Source organism: Taurulus bubalis (genome assembly GCF_910589615.1).
Source record: "Taurulus bubalis genome assembly, chromosome: 1".
NCBI classification, from domain to species: domain Eukaryota; kingdom Metazoa; phylum Chordata; class Actinopteri; order Perciformes; family Cottidae; genus Taurulus; species Taurulus bubalis.
Genome location: NC_136589.1, coordinates 16834844 through 16860118, shown reverse-complemented (window position 1 = coordinate 16860118; position 25275 = coordinate 16834844). Strand labels below are relative to the sequence as shown.

Below are 25275 nucleotides of genomic sequence, written 5' to 3'. Positions count from 1 at the left end.
GTGTTATATCCTTTCATCCCTCCTTATTTCCTCCCTTCCTTCCTCGCTATGTTTTTTGTTGTTGTTCCTTTCCTTTTTTCATTCTCTGAATTCATCATAGTTTCCTCTTTCCTTCCTCTATCGGTCCTTCTCTTCTTTTCCTTCCTTCATATTCTTGTCTTCATTCCTAAATTGTTCCTTCTCTGATCGCTGTGTTTTGATTGACCACTTCATATTGCTCTCTCTCTCTCTCTCTCTCTCTCTCTCTCTCTGTCTCTCTCTCTCTCTAGTTTACTCCAATGAGGCTCGTCCAACCACATTAGGAATCCTGTACCTCTCTCTTTCTCTCTCTCTCTCTCTCTCTCTCTCTCTCTCTCTCTCTCTCTCTCTCTCTCTCTCTCTCTCTCTCTCTCTTCTTTTCTCTCTCGCACCATGAGCTTCGCGGCTCTCTCCCCATTGGCCCCCGAGCCTCCGTCCCCGATGGTGACCTCTGTCACCCCGTCCCTTGACTCCTCCACCACCACCTGCCCTGCCAGCGGCCCTCTCAACCTGGACCCGGAGCACCAGGACAGGGCCTCGTTGCCCGTCCCGGGCCCCAGCCAGGGCGGCCTCACCGTGGAAGGAGCTCACCTGGGGAGAGACCCCTCCCACAGGTAACAAAGCAGCCACAATGACGATGACGATGATGATGATGATGATGATGAAGACAACTTATCTTTTCAGTTCTATGTTTTTTAATCTTCACATAGTCTAAAGCATTGGTTCCTTAAATGATGAGCCTTAGGGTTCCCTAATTAGGGGTCCCTTTTATATCAGGGCCCTATTCCTCGTACCTGGCTTACTGAGTTAACCGGATAATTTTCAGGATAAGATGACGCAGGTCAGGCTTTTCCGGTTCCACGAAGGAAGTTTGGAAAAATCACCATAGAAACACATCCAAATCCCTTAACCTGCTCCAACACAGGGTAACTGAAATTCACTGGATAAGTTGGCCACTCCCACCGGACAAAAAAGGCAGCTCCCTTCCTCATTGATGAAGGAGCAATATTAGCTATATTAGTTTTATAGGGAGAGGGTTCTTCCAGATCGTCAAGATCCATTCTCACATCATCATGACTTCCTGTACGAGCGCTATCGATTCTGCCGACAAGGAATCATTTATTTACGAGAGCTTCTCGAGCCGTACATTGAACACCACACGGCGCAGCTGAGCATTGGCTGTCTCACTGGATCACAGCCTTGTGCTTTTTTGGGAGTGGTACATGTTTGTTCAGTGTCTGTGATGCAGAGAACATCGGGAAAGCCGTTGCATGCCGTGCTGTTCATAATCTACACATACATGTATATACACATTTATAGTACATGATGCATACGTGCATACAGTACATATATCCTCATAAGTATATATTAATTTGCATCAATTAGATACTCTTTGGGCTTGTTTTTATCTACTTATTCGGGAAGCCTACTGCCAGCAGGCACATTTAAATAGATATAAATCTGATTGATTGGGGCGATGACGCACTTGAAATTAGCCTAAAAACATAAATATCAGGGCTACAATAATATATAATCCCCATGTACAACCTCTAAACACAACTCATACAATAAATAGGATTATGGGTTAGGGTTAGGGTTTAAAGGGCTACGAAGTTCAGAATATGATTACAAAAAACGTCTTTCTGTTGTATAAATAATGTTTATTTTGTCCTGAACTTCTGAAATACTCACCGCAACTTTTGTTACATAAACAACAACAGATAAGAGCCTGAGAAACCTGTGACAAAAAGGTGGTTGTGAGTAGACGTTTATTTAACTTAAAAGCAAAACAAGTTTGCTTGTCCCATACCGGGTTCAGATCAATTGTCTGCTTGTACCTTTTGGGGAATTTTAAAACCGAAAATATGCCAAAAAAATACCAAATGTTCGTGAAAGTAGTGAGAACACTCCATGTAGCTCTGAAATGCCCTTGCCCTACCCCTAACCCTTAATCCTATTTATTGTTTGAGTTGTGTTTAGAGGTTTTGCATGGGGATTATATATTATTGTAGCCCTGATTTTTATATTTATTTTGATACCTAACATTTTATTTTGGGGGCGGGGGGTCAAATAAAGTCTATTAATTAAGCTTTAAAGCTTAATTAATAGACTTTATTTGACCTTTACAAGCTAAAAGACACACAGACATGAGATATTATCCTCATAAAAACTGGTTATGCCTATAAAACATATATATTTACACACTTCCTGAGTAAATTCACGTCTCTTCAGCCGCTAAATGCTCCACTTTGTCCCCCAGCTGGTCTCTGAGTCGAGCAGGTACTAAACTGCGAGTCGGGTTTTGTCTTTGCGTCCACCTCAGGTCAAAGAAACCTCCGCCCCTCCACACCGGCGCCGACTGGAAGGTCGTCCTCCACCTGCCGGAGATCGAGACGTGGCTGAGATCGACCAGCGACCGGGTCACACAGCTCACGCACTCCGCGGGCCAAGATGGCGACAACAGACACGTGGACGTTCACCTAGTGCAGCTCAAGGTATGTGTGGAGTTGTTGCCGGTTGTTAGAAACCAGGTCCCGATCTCCACCCTGATGGACTTACAGGCTTTGAGGCATGAGGGTGCAGTTATGTCACATCGTTGAGTGTTTGAGTCTCTCTGAGACATTTTGAGCATCTTTATGAACCCTTTTTGTAAGTCAGCGTTAGATGCAGACTTTGCTCAAGGGAATTACCCACAATTCATTGCAATGTGAGGTTCAACACAGGGTAACCAGTGGAAAAAAAGGTAAACAAAGAGGAGTGTGTGTTCAGCCTGGAATATTCCATTTACCCAGAAACCAACGTTGATTTATTTGTCACGTGACATCATTTTCCGAGTTATTTTTAACCTAAACAAGGATTTATTTCCCCCGAACCTAACTGAGTTGTTTTCTGTGAACACGGAAGTTTATTTTGAAAAGACGGTATCCGTGTAGCGAGCATAAACTGATACGTGTTGTGGACGCGAGGAGGCAGGAGGAACAAGCTTCCTAGTGTGTGAAACCGAGTGTCTCCTTGCTGCCTTAGTGGTGGTGATCGTTTGGTTGGTCGTCCAGATTTTGATCTTAGAAAAACTCCAAAAAGATTCAACCTTCAGAAAATTGAAGGGAATTGATGTCTCTGTGACCTTTTGTGTGTCTACCACACACACACACACACACACACACACACACACACACACACACACACACACACACACACACACACACATGGTATGGAACAAATATTTCAAACTGAAACAGACAAAAAAAGGCAGCACCCTTTCTCATTGATGAAGGAGCGATATTAGTTATATTAGTTTTATAGGGAGAGAGTTATTCCAGATCGCCAAGATCCGTTCTCACGTCATCATGACTTCCTGTCATGGAATCATTTATTTACGAAAGCTTCTCGAGCCACGGACATTGATCACTACAAGCGCAGCCGAGCATTGCCCGTCTCACAGACATAGACTATCACCCGCTGCATGCTGTTCTTAAGTTTATTTAGCGCTTAAGAAACTTATGGATGTGTTGAAAGCACTCATAATTATATGACAGTGTTACTAGTACACCATACATATCATTATTGTAGAACATTATTAAGGTGATCGTGATAAGAATACAGAGAATCATATACAATTTATTTTCACTGCTTCAATTGATTGAATTTCTGATTATGAATAATACAAACATACTGATCCGCCCATACACATATTTTAACTCCTAGTTATTTGGTAATCTACACATACATGTATATACACATATAGTACATGATACATACACTCATACAGTACATATCTCATGAGTATATATTTATTCGTATACTACTTTTAAATAAATATAATGTGATTGACTTGGGTGATGAAGCACATTGGAATATTTGCAACGCGTTTGCTGTGAATGATTAAGGTACTGACTTCCTCATATGCGTTCATGATCATCTCCTCCTTCTCCGCGGAGAAATAAAAAGAGGTTCCTCTGTGTTTATTTGCCATTGTACTGTTAGAACATCGCGGTGTCAGTGCTCGATTATTATCCCTTCTGAAGAGGAGCGGGCACGCGCATTTATCCAGATGACTGACGTCTGGATAGAATTAACGAGACCGTGTTAGCCTGACGTCAATCATCTCTCTAATTTAAGCTGGATAATAGGACATTTGCTCGACTTTGTTGAGCCAGGTACCAGAAATAGGGCCCAGCTCCAGACTCTCAGAATCTGAAAGTGAGGAGAAAGTAGTCTGACTTTTCATTTCCTCTTTCCGTCTCTCGCTGGTTCTCTCGCTTCCATAAACATGAACACAATCTCTTCCAGGGTGTTGCCCTTTTTTAGCCCCTTTTTATGTGTGTATATATAATATACATAAATATATATATTCATGTAAATACTTTCTGGTGGAGTCTTCGGTCCTCATAAGGATATGAAGTTAAGAAACACACAAACCCTGTTCATCTGACAGCATCAGTGTGTTTGTTTCCAGATGACACAACTTAGTTTTTTAGTGTGTGTGTGTATGTGTGTGTGTGGTGTCATGAGATGTGCTGAATCACAGCCTGGTTCTGGGAAGTCACAGATGTGTGTGTGTGTGTGTGTGTGTCATACTATTCATCCAATTCACATTTGAATAGATAAATAATAACAATAATAGAGTTCCATAATCTTACTTACCATTAAAACAAGACTTTTTCTTTTTGTAAAAGCATTTTTTTAATCTCTTCATCGCTCAGCTTTTTGTTCTTAGTTTCTTAAATAGTTCTTAGAGAGCAGCTAAGAGAAGCAGGAGGATGCTGAAGAGCATCATCTTCATCTTTGCTGAAGCACAGAGGGCTCTCATTCTCTGGCTGACGTCTCCATCTAGTGGTGAAACACCTGTATTACAACTGTCGGAACACACTCGCTGGACTTCTATTGGGCTTCTATTAAACTTTTATTGAGCTTCTATTGAGCTTAAACTTGTATTGAGCTTCTATTGAGCTTCTATTAAACTTGTATTGAACTTCTATTGAGCTTCTATTAAACTGTTATATGTTAAATGTGACAGTGTAGCAGATCGTCATTTATAGAATAGTGCTTTAAAGTCTGAAGTTATTTAAGTTTAGTAGATGGCAAAAAGTACACAACATCATAATGAACATAAACAATATCTGTTCATTTGGGTGTTCGGTTCGTAGTTGTTGTTGTAATTTAAACACATGGTGCCTTAATATTTAATGCTGGGAAATACTGGCTTCTGATTGGCTGACAGGCGTCTTGTTTATTGAAGCAGAAACTATTCAAATGAAGCTGTGTTGAGTATTGCATATTAAAGTCTCAGGCTGCATACCTGGCGTTGCCAGATATTGTCGGTGAGCTCAGGTTGTGGTTTTGCTCTCTGGCTCCAAACCTGGCAACACTACTGTGGGCGTTGCTGAGCTCAGCTGCTAGTTTCAGCTCATAATAACAATAATTTAATCAAACATACTGAATGTTAACCAGTGTGCGTTAGAGGTGTGTGTGTGTGTGTTTAACACGCTGGTATCAAATCAGTTCCTCTGTTGCGATAAACAAACAAACATGAGAGTGATCCTTTCATCTCACCCTGAAATAATGTCTATTTATATCTTTATTTCCCGTCATGTTGAACTGTTCTTGTACTTTATATATATATATATATATATATATATATATATATATATATATATATATATATATATATACATATATATATATATATATATATATATATATATATATATATATATATTAGTGCTGTCATATTAGTGCGTTATTAACGGCGTTAACGCAAACCAATTTTAACGCTGTCAATTTTATTAACGGCGTTAACGCATTTTAATTTTTCTTTTTTTTTTCTCGCGAGCACAACGCCGGATGTAGCTCAACCGGAAGCAAAACAATAGGCACGCCGTTTGGGCTTGGAAGCTAGGCTAATGTTACGGTTTGAAATGAATGAATGGTGAGCGCGGTACGGCAAAATGAATGATAAGACGCTAATGCAATGCAGTGGCGGCCGTGGGTTTTAGAACAAGGCCTTCAATGACGTGTGCCCACATCAGGGGCGGACTGGGGAAGGAAAAAAGTGTCCCGGGAGTTCCTGCCAGACCAACCCGCGCGTGTATTGAACACGGCGAGTTATACAGACTGTCATGTGTGGACAGCAGACGCTCACTCTACTATACAGCCGATTTCTTTGCACTATTACGGGCATCACTTTGACAAGAAGAAAAGGTGCAGCCACTGTTCCATTATGCAGCGCTCGCCTCGCGATGTTGTGCATCCTGGCTAGCCGACTTGACCAGCCCAAACCCGTTGGGTCAACAACAATACATGTTGTCCAAATAACCACCAAACAACCAGTCACATTTAGCAATAACGAAACAAGCCAACATAAGTAAAACACTATAGTGCTGCACACACAGACATCTCCAGCAGCTGCTGTGTCACGCGGCACCAGTCCTGTCTGACCAGCAGCCGCAACAGCGCTGTGTATGATTAAATACCACTGCAGATTTGTTTTTTAAATGAACACAGACAGTATTTCACTCAACACATATCTGTGCGAAAGGCGTCATTGGTAAAATCCACCAACAAGAACAAGGTAGCTTCTAGGTTCTAGGTAGCAGCTAGAAGTTTATAGAAGCTTTGTGCCCCGCACACCAATCACAGCGCATGTTAATGGTCACGCTGGGCCACTGACCAATCATATACGTCCACGCCACCTCGCAGGCCCTGTACGTCAAAGAATCCGCCCAGTTTGTCAAACTAAAGATCTGATTTGTTGAAGACCATGACAATCAACCACAGCGTCCACTCTCAGTGTACTGCAGGGATTCCCAAAGTGTGGCGCGCGCACCCCTGGGCGTGCGCGAGCTGCGTCTAGGGGGTGCGCGAGAGGAAAAATGTAATGGTGGTCTAATGGTGTAATAATTAATATTAAACATAATTAAAAAAAAATTAAGTAGGATTTTTTAATTATAAAAATTCCCTATGTAAGATTTACATTTAAAATTAAAAACGTACAATTTAATAAATAGCCAGACTGTCTTTTACGTACACACTAGCTAGCCTAGCTTGTGCACCTAACGTCATTTCATTAATTCAGCAACATCCATGAAAATATGTTAAACTGGCTGAAATCGGGGAAGCTGTCAGGTGGGACATCTGAAGCTATCAGTAATAAAAGAGGAGAGGGACAGAGAGAGAGGGAGGAACCGGAGGCGAGAGAAACGGAGAGGTGCGTTGGGGAGAGACCGGGAGAAGAAATCGACCGGGAGTCGGAGAAAGAGGAGACGGAGGAGACCGAGAAGGAGGAAGGGATATCACAGACAAACCTGGAGCACAGAGGCCCATCGCGGAGTCAAGGTGAAAAAAGAGGAAACGAGAGTGAGCATCAGACTGGGAAAAAAAGAGGAAATATGATGACAATTATCTGGGTCTGGGCTTCACTTGGATTGGCAATGCAGATTGCCCGAAGCCACAGTGCGTGTTGTGCAGTGAGGTTCTGGCTAACAGCTGTCTGAAGCCTCTTATTTGTGCCGCCACCTGAACACCAAGCATGCCAGTGCAAGTCAGAAGCCCCTTACATTTTTTAGATCAAAATTGGAAGAGTTACAAAACAGCCAAAAACAATTGCAGTCTCATTCATGTGTTGAGTCTACACAAAACGCACTACGGGCTTCATATCTGCTCCTTTTTTATTTATATCTGTTTCTGAGCCTATGTGCCACTCTTTGTTCTTTACGTGGCTTACTGTGTTTAAGTAAATACATGTGAAATGCAATCTGCCTCTGAGCCTGTGCGTGTGTCCTCGCCATCCTTATTGCTCTTTAAAAGTGACGCCTTGTGTAACTGAAATTTATACAGCGGACTAAATCTTGTAACAAACGGCACGCGCGAGCAAACAGTTCTCTCATTGGTCCGATTTTATGCGGCTATAAATAGGCTCTGTTGCGTTTTTTTTAAGGTGTGGGGGATTGGGGGTGCGTGAACCCGGTCGGGATGTAGAAGGGGGTGCGTGGCCTAAAAGGTTTGGGAACCGCTGGTGTACTTTAATCTGCTAAAGCCTGCTTAAACTGCTTTGCTGGCCTAGAGACACAGGAGAGAAAAAATCTGATTGGATGAAAGCTTCTCCTTCAAACCAGCTGCACAGCACTACAGGCTGAAGACTGCAGGCTTTGCAACAGAGGAAGATTAGGAGCTGTGCAATGAGAAAATAAGCTAATAGGGAAAAATTATTATAATATATGTAGTGTATTTGTGAAAAACAATTAAATTACAAAATAGCTATAACTTTGTGATTCTGTTTAGGCCAGCAGAGAAGGCTGAGAAGGCCCTGACGGCTCACCACTGCGCTAATGAATGGAAAGTTTACTTTCAAAAAGTTGTCAGATGGTTCCCTTGACAAGACCAACGTGGTATGTGCCATTTGTCATTGAGAACTGAGCTATCATCGTAGCCTATCCAGTCTGAAATACCACTTGATGGCCAAGCACACAGCTGATGCTAACTCTGCGCCCCCTCGTCATAGCCAAACAAGAATGGATGACTTCGGACAGAAACACATGGACACCACAACGAAGAACACACTTATTGCAACCATAGCTAAATGGGCGACTACTGCGTGTAGGCCTGTTAACGTTGTGGAGGACGAGGGTCGAGCTGATATCATACGCATCGCATCCTACGACAGGAGCTTCACTGTAGTCTGAACATGTCAACAGGCTTGTCTGTTTGAGCTGGCTGAAAACAAAGAAGTAGGAGGCTTACCTTTTATTGGTAACCTAACTGTTACGGTTCATTGTTCCGAAATAAGAGGCCTGACTGCTATGTTCACATCTCTCTCTCTCTCTCTCTCTCTCTCTCTCTCTCTCTCTCTCTCTCTCTCTCGCTCTTTTTCTCTCTCTCTTAAGCCCTTATTTACCTGAAATGTGCACTTTATAATTTTATTTTGTAAACCCTTGTTTACCTGAAATGTGCACTTTATAATTGTATTTTGTACCGCCCTATTTGGCAGTTGTTTTTCAATAAAATAAAACATTTGCATAAAGCAAGCCAATCCACTTTTTCATGTTGATAAGAGCATTAAAATGAAGAAAAAAAAATGTGATTAATTGCGATTAATCGCAGTTAACTATGACATAAATGCAATTCATCACGATTAAATATTTTAATTGTTTGACAGCACTAATATATATATATATATATCTATATATATATATATATATATATATATATATATATATATATATATATATAGATATATATATATATATATCTATATATATATATATATATATATATATATATAGATATATATATATATATTCACCTCGTCCTCCAAGGAGGAAACATCCGGACCGAAGGGCCCGGGCTCTATTTGACTTAATGTTTGGGCGTGGCGTTCGGCGTGCAGATGGAAGCGGACACATCGTCAGCCCGCTGTTTGAAACCATATTCTCTCTTTCATCCTCTCTTTTATTCTCTCTTTCATCCTCTCCCCCTTTTATTCTCCACTCTCATGTTTGTAATGCGTTTGCCTGCAGGGCTTTTTCTTCTAAACTGACCTTGCCAGGGAGCGACTGTTGGCCATGATTATAGTGATGCAACCACTGTGTGTGTGTGTGTGTGTGTGTGTGTGTGTGTGTGTGTGTGTGTGTGTGTATGTGTGTGTGTGTGTGTGTGTGTGTGTGTGTGTGTGTGTGTGTGTGTGTTGTTATGCCAGCCTCTCAGCCATCCTTGGCATCCGGCTGCAGGCGGTGTGTAACAGCTGCGTGGAAAATGTCCTGTGCTGCTGAGAGAGGAAGGCTGCACACACACACACACACACACACACACACACACACACACACACACACACACACACACACACACACACACACACACACACACACACACACGTTCAATCAGTAGATGCGGATGCAGCAGTATTTTTATCGATTCAGTCTGCAACCTAATCTAGTCATCCAAAAGTGCTTTAGAGATTTTCGTGAAACCATATTCTGTATTATATATTAGCAGAAAGCTAACTCTAAAGCTACCTCAAAAGCTAACTCTGAAGCTACGTCAAAAGCTAACTCTACTAAAGTTATGAATATGAGTTTATGTCTCAGTCATCCTCGTCCTGCAGCTTTAAAGAACCCTCCCAATAGAAAACCTCTTCACATAGAGAACACGGCCAGTTCAGTGTACGAGGATCTGATTAAAACCCACAGAGCTTTATTTAAACAGCGCCGCCTACCAGCTGTCGGGGTATTTCTGCCTCCTGATGTCACCGTCCTTCGTTGCGCCAGGAATTCTGGGAGCTGCTCTCAACATGGAGGGAAAGATATGCATGTAAAGGAGAGGAGGGAAGGAAGGAGACGAGGACAGTAGGTAGCGAGATTCAGGTTCACTAAGTTCACCTCTTAATCATGTCAGCTGAAACCCAAACGCCTTGAAGGTGTTTCAGTGGCGAGCTCTAAACTTTACACGTGATCTCTTTATCCATTGGCTCTGTTCTCGTGATATTTGACCTCTCAGGAACGCCTGGAGGGAATTTTATTACAAGGAAAATCACGGATGAACTGTTTCACTCGGGAAATCAATTATTATTATCAAACTAATTGTGACATTTTCAAATAAATATCTAATACAATAAAAATTAGGAAGTTATCTTACATTACACAGACAATATTTCAGAGTTTAAATATGACGAGCTTTCAAACTTTCTTTTCAATATTGAATTATGAGTCTGACTTGTGTTGTGATACGAGAATAAAGAAGACTCTAAAACAACCGGCTCTGATTTTATTGCCTTCAAACTAAGCGAGTGACTTTTAGAGCTAAAATACAACAGAAGTATAACTTTCATGTTTTGTTCACACCGAACGCACCGCGCGACTATATTCAATGCAAAATAGACGTCTATTCCCACTGGGCGAGAAGTTCCCTTTGAGTGTTGATGGAGCGGCTACGATGTTAGCGTAGCTTTGCGCCGGTCGATCCAAACTCCATTCAGAAAACCAACGTTTTAAAAGTTGTTTTCTTCTTGTCCTCCGGACACACCGGCTGTAGTTTCTTCGGCATCCTTTCGAGCAGTTTGTTGTATTTACATGACATGCGGTGTCTGTTTATGTTGTGTTCACAGGAGTCCTGTACGTGTTGTTTAGGAACACGCTGACACAGAGTCAGGTTTCAGTGAAGTTAGGAGTCTTGTCCTCACGCCGTATTTTAAACCGAGTTATTAAAGCACCTGCACGTCTGTTTTCCTTCTTTGACATGTTCAAACTGGACATTTATTATGACTTCAATGATGAAACACATTTTTTTCTCCAGGAAATAACCTTCACGTCTCTCTCTCTCTCTTTCCCCCTACCCCCTCACAAGTGTCACAGTTGGCAGCTGTTGCAGAGACAGAGTGTGTGTGTGTGTGTGTGTGTGTGTGTGTGTGTCTGTGAGAGAGACTGAGAAAGTTTCTCTGTGTGAAATGATGTTGTTTAAACAAAAGCGTTTATATCGTGCAACTTTCTTTGAATGAATGAATAAATAAATACACATTGTTTTATGTATTTACATGTTAAAGTCTTTGGTTTGCATCAGCGTTTTATTCATTCATGCACACAGTTGTGATACATAGAAGTATTAGCAAATTATTACTTAAATGTGACTTTCACAGTTTCACACTTTATTAAAACGTTTATTATCTTATTTGTGCATCGGTTATTATATGATGAAGACAAACGTGTTTAAATGCTGCAGATTTTACGTTCGGTTCTGACTTGTTGAAATATATCCTTTAATGTTACGGTGTGACCTTTGACCTCGGGAGACTAATGTTGGGACTTTTATGTAAAATTCAGTCGGACACTCATCCAGCAACATGTTAACAGATTAACATCTGAAGGGGCTTCATACTGCAAGTCAGAGAGAGTGTGTGTGTGTGCGTGTGTGTATGTGTGTGTGTGTGTGTGTGTGTGTGTGTGTGTGTTAAGAGGGGTGGTTGGTAAGGTTGGACCTAAAATAACCACCCCAACTGTTGTTTCACCCCCTCCTCTCCCCAACACCAAAGAAGCAGGTCACCACACACACACACACACACACACACACACACACACACACACACACACACACACACACACACACACACACACACACGCACACACACACTCTGCTGGCGCGTCAGTCTGTCACCATTTCCCACATGGGAGCAGTCGAGTGTGTTTGCAGCTTTGGTCAGAAATCTCTCGCTGATCTTAGATAAAACTTTAACTTTCTCACTTTTTCTTTTAATCATTTTGGGGAAAAAAACATTTGTGGACTTGAAGGATTCAGATTTGTGAATTATTGACCTGGAAAGAGCGGTGAGAAGGTAAGACACCTCTGAGCCGCTGGTGTTTGAAATGTAAAAGTTCTCCCTCGTGTGGACGATGAGATCAGACGTTGGTCTGTGAGCTTCGTTTAAAAAGTCATGCGATCACATTTTAGAAAACAGAATTATATCCAAGCTTCAGAAAGTTGTTGTCCTGCTGTTGAAGATCACGACTGGTTGACATGCAGTGGAACTTGAATCAATGGGAGCAGGGAGGTTGTGGCGGTTAAATAGTTTTGTTCATAATAAATAATCTTGTGACAAAGTTATTTTGAATATTTGAAGATTTGACACAAAGTCACAAAAAAGGCAACGAGGAAATTTTAGCAGGATAAGCTTCATGCTCAGAAGTTTACATCTTGAAGCAGATAAGTTTGTTTCACATACATTTTTTCTGTTGCATTTAATCGTTCTTTAACAGCCCTTTTTTTCCACCACACACACACACACACACACACACACACCTTTTTTGTAAAGCAAGACAGAACATTTGACTGTGAGTTTAAACCGAGGAGGAGGATCGTAAGGCCATGTAGAAAAGAAAACCAAAGAAGAAGAAGAGGAGACAGGAAACCAGCTTCTCCTTTCTGATCGCCTCCCTCCAGTTTTCTGATAAAAAATATATTAAATATATTTTTATGCCCTTTTAATTCCGAAAAACAAGACTAAATACACGTTGTGAGACCATTTCAGCATGATGGACTGTAGTTGATTTTATTCTGTGTTCTTTCAAGAAGAACACAAGGTGAAATAATAATAATAATAATAATAATAATAATAATAATAATAATAATAATAATAATAACAATAATAATAATAATAATAATAAGCAGCTCGATAGCTTCTTGATGGTTGTAATTAAATGCAGAACTTACAGAAAAGCAGTTTTTAAAGCTTGACAGCGAGATCTGTTTTCAACTCTAAACATATTATGAACAAATTAAAAACAGAGCAGAAAAGTAAATACAATCAGCCTTTTGGGTGCTTTCGCTGTTTTGGTTCCTTTTAGTCAGGTGTTGCTTATCATTCGACTTTGACTTTTTAGATATAGATAGATAGAGGTAGGTAAGTAGAGGTAAGTAGGTAGGTAGGTAGGTAGGTAGATAGATATATAGATAGATAGATAGATAGATAGATAGATAGATAGATAGATAGATAGATAGATAGATAGACAGATAGATAGATAGACAGACAGACAGACAGATAGATAGATAGATAGATAGATAGATAGATAGATAGATAGATAGATAGATAGATAGATAGATAGATAGATCGATAGATAGATAGATAGATAGATAGATAGATAGATAGATAGATAGATAGATAGATCGATAGATACAGTTGGTAGATAGGTAGGTAGGTAGATATATATACACTGTAACAAATTTCCCCGTTAAATTACAGTAAACCACTGGCAGCTACAGGTGCCTGTATTCAACTGTAATTCTACAGCATACCTACTGTAATTTACAACAACTGCTTAGTACTGTAAAACATATTACAGTACAGTGCTGTATAGAAAAGGCACTATACTGTTATTTTAGTGTTCCTATAAACAGTTAATTACCGTACAGCGTATTACAGTACTGTATAATGCATATTTACAGTATGACACTGGTAGAAGCTAGTGATTTAAAAATGTTACATTTCAAAATAAAACCCTGCAAATTGCTAATATAGAAACGACTCAGATAAGAGATGACCTTACTATAATACACTTTTATTAAAGCCAATGCAGTGTCAAACACATTCATAACTGACAATTTTACAGTGATCACATTTTTGCTAAATAAAAATAATAAATGCACCATACAAAATTGCATTCATTAAAGAAAATGCATCACACACATTCATTAGCAAAAACATTTTCAGTTATTACATTATTGTACAAAACAATCAAACCAGAACTCTGAATCCTGTTCAGTCACTTTTTTATGAGTTATGGTCATTAGTGCAATATAAAGAATGTAAAAGAACAAATCTGGAACTGCATGTTTGAGACAACTTGATGAACTGAAATTAACACAATTTTGAAACGTGTTACCTTGAAAGGAAAACAGACCACCAGGATGCATTACTCTCTCCTTCCTCCTCTATGGAGATGTGCTGTGGGCTTCATGAAGCCACACTCAAAGTCCAGGAGGTTTGTTATAAGGGTGTCTCCACATGGTGTCCAAGCTGCTGCCTTCTTCTGGACACCAGCTTCTCCTGGATGGCCTTTGTCCCCATTTCCTGGTTGAGACCAATGAAGCACCTACAGATCAAACTCTAAGTTAGATTTTACAACATCAATTAGGGATCCTATTTTACTTGGGAACTTTATTTTAACCTTCATTTAACAGTAATTGAATCTAAATTAAACTAACAAAGGGAATGCTATAGGTTAGCGATAGCTGAAGTTAACATAGCCGGACCATGCTCTCGTTAGCTAACTTCACTTACTTACCAGAGAGTAAAGTTAAGGTATGCGAGCTAAAGTTAGCTGAAAGCGTTAGCATGCATGCTTGCCACATGTGGTTAACAACAAGCCACATTATCGGCAAAAAATATATACAATACAACGTTAATTCAACACAAAATGACTGAACACGGTAATGCTGGCTTTGATATTCCATTTACCTTGTTCAGTGAACCACAGGAGCAGCATGGACTACGTGGTCCTCTGCAGTACTTGTAGGCCGGGTGGAGCAGCAGGTGGTGCTCGGTCCACTTCGGTGCTTCAGTTATAGTCTGTCTTCTCAAATGTCCTCTTATTATTCTTCCATCTTGAATAAAACCACGGATCTATGATATCTAAGGCTTCCTTTTCACAGTCTTTATGTTGACTATGTGCTGAATAAGTAGTAGAGACTTGATGCAATGGGATTTTGAAGAGTAATGGGCGGAGTTAGTTAACTAAAAAAGGAAAACATACTGTAGTATACTGCAATATGTGACAGTAGCGCGCTGTTAATTTTTTCTTCTTCTATGGTGTCAACTTTTGCAGTTTTTAACTGTATTTACAAAGAACAGTACATTACTGTTGAGAATTGTTTTTATTTTTACAGCAATTTGTTTCAGTGTAGATGTATACTTTATTCATCCCCAAGAGGAAATTAGTTTGTCACAGTAGCAAGCAAGTTAAATCAAAAGACACAAAAAAGACGTTAAAAAAATATCAGGAATGAAAAATACTCAATATATACAACAAACAGTAGAGCGTATTCATTTAGGAAATTAAACAATAAAGAAAGTGCAAAAATGCAAGTATGTGCAGTGTATATGAAGTGTTACAAAAGCATGAATCGTGATCTTTCCAGTGCAGAAACCCGTGCGAGCTCATGTATGTTTTACTAAACCAGTTTAAACAATCCGTCCTCTGGAAAAGGCCGACCGCTCCTCCGCTTCTTCTGTTCGCGTGAAAGAGTTTCTCTCCGGTTGCTTGAATGGTGGCAGCAGCGAAACCGAGAACCAAGCTCCCCTCGGGCCTCTGCAGAAGGTCCCACTTTGAAAAGAAGAAGAAGAAATTACCAGTAACAAGTCTTTGTATCGCAGCAGCGGGTCTCGGGCGTCTTTGATGCCGCTTAATTTGAATCCTCCAGGGGGAGAAAGGAGCGCCGAGCATTTGATCTCCAAGGTAAAAACCACGAGGCGCTGATGGGGCCGCGGTGGAGGAGTTGAAGGTTATTGGATCGAATGGGCGCGGACGAGGCAGAGCTGTCGTGGGCGGTTTGAGTGCGGCCGCGCTGACGCCCCTTGATGTCGGCGTGATGAGGGGGAGCTAAAAGCCGAGTCGACTTGTTCAGGATTGATTTGAGGCAATTAGAAGCCCCGCTGGATGCTTGGACTCTGTGATTGACAGATCATGTCTTCACTATACGTGACCGGGGTGGGAGAAAACATGTGTGTGTGTGTGTGTGTGTGTGTGTGTGTGTGTGTGTGTGTGTGTGTGTGTGTGTGCGCGTGTGTGTGAGATTAGAAGATTATATGAAATATGAGTCTCTTTTAAATGAAATATGTTGTTAACTTGTGCTTTCACACACACACACACACACACACACACACACACACACACACACACACACACACACACACACTCTTTGGGCAAACAATCCCTTCAACATGAACTGTCAATCAAATTCATTCATATAATGTTTTCATTGTGTACGCATGTGTGTGTGTGTGTGTGTGTGTGTGTGTGTGTGTGTGTGTGTGTGTGTGTGTGTGCGTGTGTGTGTGTGTGTTGAACATGTCAGTTTAGTTGTTTGTCACCTCATTGAGCAGCTGCATGTCTGTCTTATTTAAACAGAGCAAGTTTTTACCTGCATGTTGGCACAATATTTTATCAGCTGGTTTCTAGCATTTCTAGACAGGCAGCCACATCGCACAAAGCAAGAGGCGGGCGCCACTACGTTTACCTCCGACTTCCTGTTGCTATGCTGGCAGACGTGGTGGGAACGTGTTACGATGAATCCTACTGTTTCTCTTAGCAAAACCCGCCCCTTGTGCAGCATCCAACCATTCGGATTGGCCGGCTGTCCATCCTGAAAAGTTGGGGTCCTGTGCCCTGACCAATGAGCTGTCCTGACCCTAACTAATGTCTGACCCTGAGTAGTTAGGGTCAATGTCTGACTTTTTTAATGAAGTTGGAACAGAAATGAAACCTTTCGGCGAAATTCGGCGTTTTGAAATCAAAATATTTGAACTGGCCAGCCAGCGTTTTCTGAGATTGGAGTAAGACACGGAGAAAATCTGATGTTGTGATCTTCGCAAATAGAACATCTTTGATGCCAATCAGCGTTAAGATGTCTACAGCGGCCGTTTCTCAATATGCGTTCTTCTCTGTACTTGATAAGAAAACTCATAACTAAAAGTTGACGTTCTCTGAATACTACTGCTGAGTCACAACATGTCATTTTAGGATGTTTTCAGGTGAGAAGTTAGTTGTTTAAGCATCAAATCTGTGGTCGCTTTCTCAAGAATCGGCCTACTTAAAAAGATACGGCGACGGTTTGAAGTCCTGCTCGCGGAACCGGTGAGCCCCGCCGGCACCGGGTGTTCAGCGCTCTGCTGCCCGCCGGGAGCAGCCTGATCCCGACAGGACTTTTTGAAATGATATGCTGGCTCCGATTTCTCCGGAGCGATTAAATATGAGATATAATTCTGTTTTGAGGATCTAACAAGCAATATTTATTAGTGTATTACTTACTCACAGTAACGTTACATCAGTTTGACTGAGGAAAAGGTTAAGATTCATAATTTAAGATTTTAATTTAACTTTTACTTTGAACTATAGCGGTGTTTTTTTTTTACTTATGACCGAATTGATTGCAATTATATGTGTATTTGTATATCTGAGCATTTGGAAAAGCGCTATATAAATTAAAAGTATTATTATTATTATTATTATTATTATTATTATTATTATTATATATATATATTACATATATATATATATATATATATATATATATATATATATATATATATATATTACATATACATATAAAAACTAAATACATATTCATTAATTGATAAAGCAGGTTACGCTCCAAGGAGATCAATTACAGTAAAAAGGGCTCATTCACTCTCTTCACACTTAATAAAATCAAACTGCATCTATGCAATTATTCACAGCCTCACAAAATACTGCACATTGTCCTCCTTTTTGGTGTTATGGATATGGTCACCCTAATTACGAGGCCGGAAACGGACAAAGTAAAGCTGTCTTTGAAGCGACCGCGCCCGTCTGGTCTCGGTGAACGTAAAAACCTAAAAGTCTCTTTGCAGACTTTGTGTATTTGACTTTATATATTGACATTAATAGATGTTGTGATAATATAAGCATTTTATAAATATTCAATGCAGCAACAGTTTATGGATAAAATAACCAAATATGAATGTCTGGAAGTTGAACCAACGACATAGACACTGTAAAGTTAGGTCAACGGGACAGAACATGTCCTCTCTCTCTCTCTCTCTCTCTCTCTCTCTGTCTCTCACTCACACTCTACTCACACACACACACACACGCACACACACACACACACACACACACACACACACACACACACACACACACACACACACACACACACACACACACACACACACACACACACACAGCAGGCTCTCATTAGCTCCCAGCAGTCTGACTGGACTCAAGCTCTTCTAACAAATGACTTCAGATGGAAACGACAGACTCGGTGTTAATTCAGTCTGATGGGCCCTCTGTTGTGTGTGTTTGTGTGTGTGTGTGTGTGTGTGTGTGTGTGTGTGTGTGTGTGTATTAGCATATTAAAGCTGTTTGTGAATTATTGAAGCATCTGATACACCGGTGACATTTTCACCAGAGTTTTAGAACGATATGACGCTTTGATGACGAAACGTGTGTGTGTGTGTTTACTTGTTTATAAGATCATGTGCACATACAGTGTGTTTAACTTTGCTTCAGCATTGTGTGTGTGTGTGTGTGTGTGTGTGTGTGTGTGTGTGTGTGTGTGTGTGTGTGTATGTTTCTTGGACAGAGTGTTAACCGTGAACTCGTCCTTCCTAATCCCGGCGGGATGTTTCTGATGAGGCAGTGGGTTTCTGTCGTGAGATGAAAGCGTTGTGTGAAACACACACACACACACACACACACACACACACACACACACACACACACACACACACACACACACACACACACACACGTGCGCACACACACACTTTACTCCAGATCCCCTGATTGAGGACGACGTGATGAACTCTCAGTAAAGTACAGAAACACGGTCGAGAGAACGAATGCTGGTTTTCTTTGACAAAACACAAAACAGAAACTTGAGATTAAAAGGCAAATAACCTCACTGTTTACTCTTCGGCTGGTGCAGTGGAAAAAAAAAAAAACGCATTATAGTTAAGGCTCAAGAGGAGATTTATCACACTATGTGCAACACACTACAGAGACATTTGATCTATTTGGATGTAAAAATATTGATTATTGGAGCAACCTTTGGCACTTTTTTTCAAGGCGGCAACCTCAAAGCCTGAAGATTGAAGTCTATGGCCGCGTGTTTGAGCCCCACGGCTGCATGTTCCAGCTCCACTTACAGTAGTGATGGGTGTGCTCTGGACCGGTGCTCAGCGGTTCATGCTGCTGGCCGAGCTGGCGGCGCTTGTGCGACCTACATTCTCGCATGCCGGGCGCCGTTTTAAATCCAGAGATGGCGGTGTTGTGTTGTCCGGGCCGGGTCACCATGGAGCCGCGCGGTGACTCAGCGGTGCCGGAGGCAAAGATAAAGTATCTGCCCGGAGGTTCGAAGCCAGGTCACCTGCTTACTTTTTATTTTTAAAGGTCGTCTAATTTTAGTCTAGATTATTTCTGTTCGTTTGCAGGAGCATATTCATCCACAGTCAGACCTTTCATATTTATTTGTAATGTAAAAGTGTTACTTTGGTCTTTTTGACAAAGTAAAAGACCATTTTCACAAATCATTCGTGAAAAGGTGTATTAATGAAAATATGAATATCTTCATGTTTAGAACAGGATGTAGTGCAGGGCCCTATTCTTCGTAGCTGGCTTATTGAGTTAGCAGGCTAATTTTCAGGGTAAGATGACGTAGGTCAGGCTTTTCGGTTCCTCGAAGCAAGTTTAGAAAAATCCCCATAGTAACACAGCCAAAAATGTAAACCTGCTCCCGCGCAGGCTTACTGAAATTCACTGGATAAGGATGGCCACTCCCACCGGACAAAAAAGGTAGCTCCCTTCCTCATTGATGAAGGAGCGATATTAGTTATATTAGTTTTATAGGGAGAGAGTTCTTCCAGATCGCCAAGATCCGTTCTCACATCATCATGACTTCCTGTATGAGCGCTATCAATTCTGCCGACAAGGAATAATTTATTTACGAGAGCTTCTCGAGCCGTATTGAACACCACACGCCCATTGCCCGTCTCACATACTGCAGAGACTATCAGCCACTACATTCCGTGGTGTTCGTAACATTTATTTAGCGCTTAAGAAACGTATGGATGTGTTGAAAGCACTCGTAATTATATGACAGTGTTATTAGTACACCATACATATCATTATTGTAGAACATGATTAAGGTGATCTTGATAAGAAGAATACAGAAAATCATACACAATTACTTTTCACTGCTTCAATTGATTGAATTTCTGATCATGAATAATACATAGATACTGATCTGTCCATACGCATATTCAAACTCCTAGTTATATGGCAATCTACACGTACATGTATATACATATACATAGTACATGATACATACGCGCATACAGTACATATATCCTCATAAGTATATATTTATTCGTATATTGCTGCCAGCAGGCACATTTAAATGAATATAATCTGATTGATTTGGGTGATGAAGCACTTAAAATTAGCCGATACATTTTCCCAATACTGACGCATTTAACTTTAACACCAAAAACGTTGCAAAAATGTTGAGAATCATTTGCTCTGAACGCAGCATTAGATTTTGCCATGATTAAGGTATTGACTTCCTCATATGCGTTCATGATCATCTCCTGCTTCTCAGCGGAGAAAAAGGTTCCCCTGAGTTTATTTGCCATTGTACTGTTAGAACATTGTGGTGTCAGTGCTCGATTATTATCCCTTCTGAAGAGGAACGGGCACGCGCATTAATCCAGATGACTGACGTCTGGTTAGAATTAACGAGACCGTTTCAGCGCGGATCTGCCGTGGAGAAACCCAGATAGCCTGATGTCAATCATCTCGCTAATTTAAGCTGGAGAGTAGGACATTTCCTCGACTTTGTTGAACCACTTACGAAGAATAGGGCCCAGGTTGAGGAACATGGTGCAGTTGATTAGTGATGACGACACAATCAAAGTAATTGTGTTTTTTTACCTTTATGAGAATGTAATGAGTTAGTAGCTTATCTCAATATTATGTTTAGTTGGGAATGGCTTAAAATTCCATATAATGCATTTTAGAAAATAAGTATGAAGCTGGTCGTGGATAGCCTAGCTTAGCATAAAGACTGTAAGCAGGTGGAAACAGCTAGCATTGCTCTGTCCAAAGTATTAAAAAAACACACCTACAAACTCCAAATCTATTATTGTATATGTCGTGCTAAGCTAGGCCTAATTCTGATAATACTGACCTGTATTTTAAGCAAGTAAAATGTTGAAAATACTTTTTTGATTTGGATAATTCCCCATATTTAACTTAGAGATGAGCTGAACATATAGATATATTTTTAAACCTAAACTAAAAACCCATCTATTTATTTTGTACTTTATGAATTAATTTACTGCTTTTAACATCCTAACTTTTGTCTCTCTCTTGTAAAAGCAATTTGATTTATGTGAAATAAAGTGTGATTGATTTTGTGTCATTCGAAATCAATTCCATCTATCCACAACTGACTGAACTACGACTCACAGTAAAAGCTTTTATTTTGAAGGGCTGATCATAAGAATACACACAAAGTTATTTTATCCCACCTCATTTATTGTAAATGAGGTTGTTCTAAGTGCTTCTTCTCTTTTGGAGTCTGTCTGTCTGTCTGTCTGTCTATCTGGTTTTAAGCATCTTAACATAGTTCAGTAATATAAATGCTGATCTCTGACTGACACACAGGACGTGTTCTCAGTGTTTTCACACACAAACCTGGAACTCATGAAACTTAGTCACGTTTAAAACGGGAGACATGACGTCATCACTTCTGCTTTTTTTGTGTTGTGGGATGTTTTTGTTCACAGAGATTTATACTGGTTTATTACTCTGATGTGACTGAGATCAGGTGGGCTTTTACATGTGTGTTTGTTTGGTTTCTAAGCCTTTATTCTGCAAGTTTGGTGACGTTTCTGTTTGTGTGTATGCATGTGTGACATCTTTAGGACATCTGTGAGGACATCTCGGACCATGTGGAGCAGATTCACGCCCTCCTGGAGACCGAGTTCTCCCTGAAGCTGTTGTCCTACTCCGTCAACATCATCGTTGACATCAGGTGAGATATAAGTTGATATGAAGTTATTTATACTACGGTTCTGTCTACTGTGATGCTTTAAGGGTTTTATTGTCCTGTTAAATAGTTTCTAGTGAGTTTATCATTACTTTTCATTCGTCGGATGTGGACCAGCGACTCTCTTTGACTTCTTTATGCTCTAAGAAACATTGACTATAACTACTTGTTCTTTATTCTTTTGTGTATTTTTGCTTCAACACATTATTGATGTGTGTACAATGTAAATAAACTAAAAATAGTGGAAAGGTTCACAACGCCAAAGGATTATAAAATGAGAAAAAAATGAAAAGAAAACCCAATGAAACAACCCCAGACCCACCCTATAAATATAATAAAATAAACATATTTAAATAAATACAAACATATGAATATTTCAAATAATAAAAAAATACATAAGAATAACAATAAATAGGCACAAGTAGTTTAATATAATTTCAATAAATAGATTTAAGTATAAAAAAATAACAAATAAATAATACAATACAATTAATAAACATATAATCAAAAAACTAAACTGACCATAAAGACGGTCTGTCATTGTTTTGTATATGATTAAGTCCTGTACATTTAGATAATCTCCCTAGCTTTTACTGCACCGCTAAATCTTATAACAACGAGAACAAAAAAACCTAAACAACTTGTCCTTTGAATTCATGGCAAAGTATTTCATGAATTTACTAAATTTTAAGTTAAGAAAGAGGGATATATTTCTGCTGTCAAAGAAAAGTCATGAAATATAGAATAAATACATACACCAACCAATTATAAATGAAAACTTTCAGTGCTTTTTAGACTGGAGATTCGTTAAACTGCCCACATGAGTCAGGTTTGAAATGAAATGTATTAGTTAATATTAAATATGGCAGAGCTGCTGTTGTTGAAGCCGCCGGTGTTTTCCTCCCGTGTGGCCCAGGACGGTGCAGCTGCTGTGGCACCAGCTGAGAGTCTCCGTTCTGGTCCTGAAGGAGCGGCTGCTGCAGGGCCTCCAGGACTCCAACGGAAACTACACCCGGCAGACCGACATCCTGCAGGCCTTCAGCCAGGACCAGCACCAGGTGACCACACGCGTCACCGCGTTGTTTACGTCACAACAAGCCGCCGGTGCTTCGTCCTCAGAGGAGCCAGCAACTGTCCTCTGTTTTATGCTCCATTACCCTCTTTGGTTACGGCTGCTATCAGAAATCTCCAGCTGTTCTTTCTTGGAACATAGTGCTTCCCGTCTGAGCGGTTAATATGCTATGTTAAGGAGCCGCGTGGAGCCTTGTGAGTAATAGCTGCCGTCAAGGAACGAACAGGAAGTCAAAGAAACAGTCACTTCCTGTTGAAGCCAATAGGCTGCTTGTAGTTTGCAGACCTTGTTCGTTCTAAATATATGCATTGTATTCTATTCCTTTGATACTCGTTTTGATTAGTGCTATACACTTTATTATTAACAATCTCACAGATAATGTTTTTAGATTAATCTCACAACATGATTAACAGTCAACAATCTAGCGTTAAAGATTGTAATTACACATACAAATATGATTCTACAAACTGTACTGTGTTTGTTGTCAAATCTGAGAGCCAATCAGCTCTCTGTTTAGGAGACAGTCAGGCGTTTCCCATAATGCATTGGGTCATGCAGTCGGCGGCTCTAAAAAACTGCTGCTCCCTTGATCTCGTGAGGTCATCGATGACCACGTGTGTTCATGACAAGTCGAGGACAAATCTAACCGCCTTCTTTGTGCAGTTAACCCACCAAAACATGGTTTCATCCAATGAAATGCAGTCGTTAAATATGGTTTGGACTTTATTTGACGCTGTAGAGATATTGACGTGGTTCATTCTTCCTCTGCAGACTCGCCTGGACGCTCTGACGGATGTGGATGACTGTGGCCAGCTGACCATTCGCTGCAGCCAGGACTACTTCTCTTTAGACTGCGGCATCACCGCCTTCGAGCTGAGTGACTACAGCCCCGGTGACGAGGCCGAGGTGCCGGGATCCGAGCCCGCGGACGTGGACACGGACGAGGACGAGGACTCCCGGGAGCTTGGTCAAACCCGAGGCCCAAACCCGGAGCCGGGAGCAGAGGAGGGCGAAGGAACCCGCCTCTCCAACCACGAGCACCACAATAGTTTACCCGAACTCGCCACGAACCTCAACCACTCTCCTCCGGTGATATCCACAATGCAGTGCGGCACGCCCAACACCGGCGAAAGTGCGAAGCGCACCCTGCAGGGTGTGAGGCACAGCACCGAGGTGTCGCCCACGCAGCCGTCTCTTCCCAAGAGGGCCACTCTGTTCTCGGACGGAACGATCCGGGCGGAGGACTCAAGGGGAGGTCCGGGGGAGGCCGGCTCACTCTCCGGGCTCCAGTTCCAGGCCGAGCTGAGTCGGAGCACCCCGTCTCTTATGGATCTGCCGGACCGCTCCAAGTTCTGGTTGGAGCTGGACTCAGTTTACCCAGAAAATGTTTCGCAGTCCTACGAAAGTCTGCAGGTTTGTTTTCTTCACGGAGTCGAGGCTTCGAAGAAACTTTTGTATAAATGGCACAAAGTTGAGGAGCTCAAATCCTCTTTAAGACCAATAAACACAGTTATCACTTATTAATCCTAATAAACACAGTTATCACTTATTAATACCAATAAACACAGTTATCACGTATTAATACCAATGAACATATATGTCACTTATTAATACTAATAAACAGTTATCACTTATTAATACTCATATATACAGTTATCACTTAATAATACAAATGAACACAGTTATCACTTATTAATACTGATGAACAGTTATCACGTATTAATACTAATAAACACAGTTATCACGTATTAATGCCAATAAAGACTGTCATCGCTTATTAATGCCAATAAACATAGTTATCACAATACTAATAAACACAGGTATCACTTATTATTGCCAATAAACACAGTTATCACTAATTATTGCCAATAAACACAGTTATCACTTAATAC

General features: G+C 40.7%; 1 protein-coding gene across 1 annotated transcript in view; it reads left to right on the top strand.

Annotated features, from left to right (window-relative positions):
• Positions 1-411: 411 nt before the first annotated feature.
• The window catches only part of akap6 (A kinase (PRKA) anchor protein 6), a gene marked incomplete at both ends in the record, with an annotated part of 165154 nt that continues 140290 nt past the window's right edge, over positions 412-25275 (top strand). The window contains 5 exons of the mRNA XM_079223553.1: positions 412-632; positions 2342-2513; positions 22187-22296; positions 23228-23369; positions 24155-24796. Of these exons, the coding sequence (XP_079079679.1) occupies positions 412-632; positions 2342-2513; positions 22187-22296; positions 23228-23369; positions 24155-24796 (1287 nt within the window). The remainder of the gene's footprint in view (positions 633-2341; positions 2514-22186; positions 22297-23227; positions 23370-24154; positions 24797-25275) is intronic.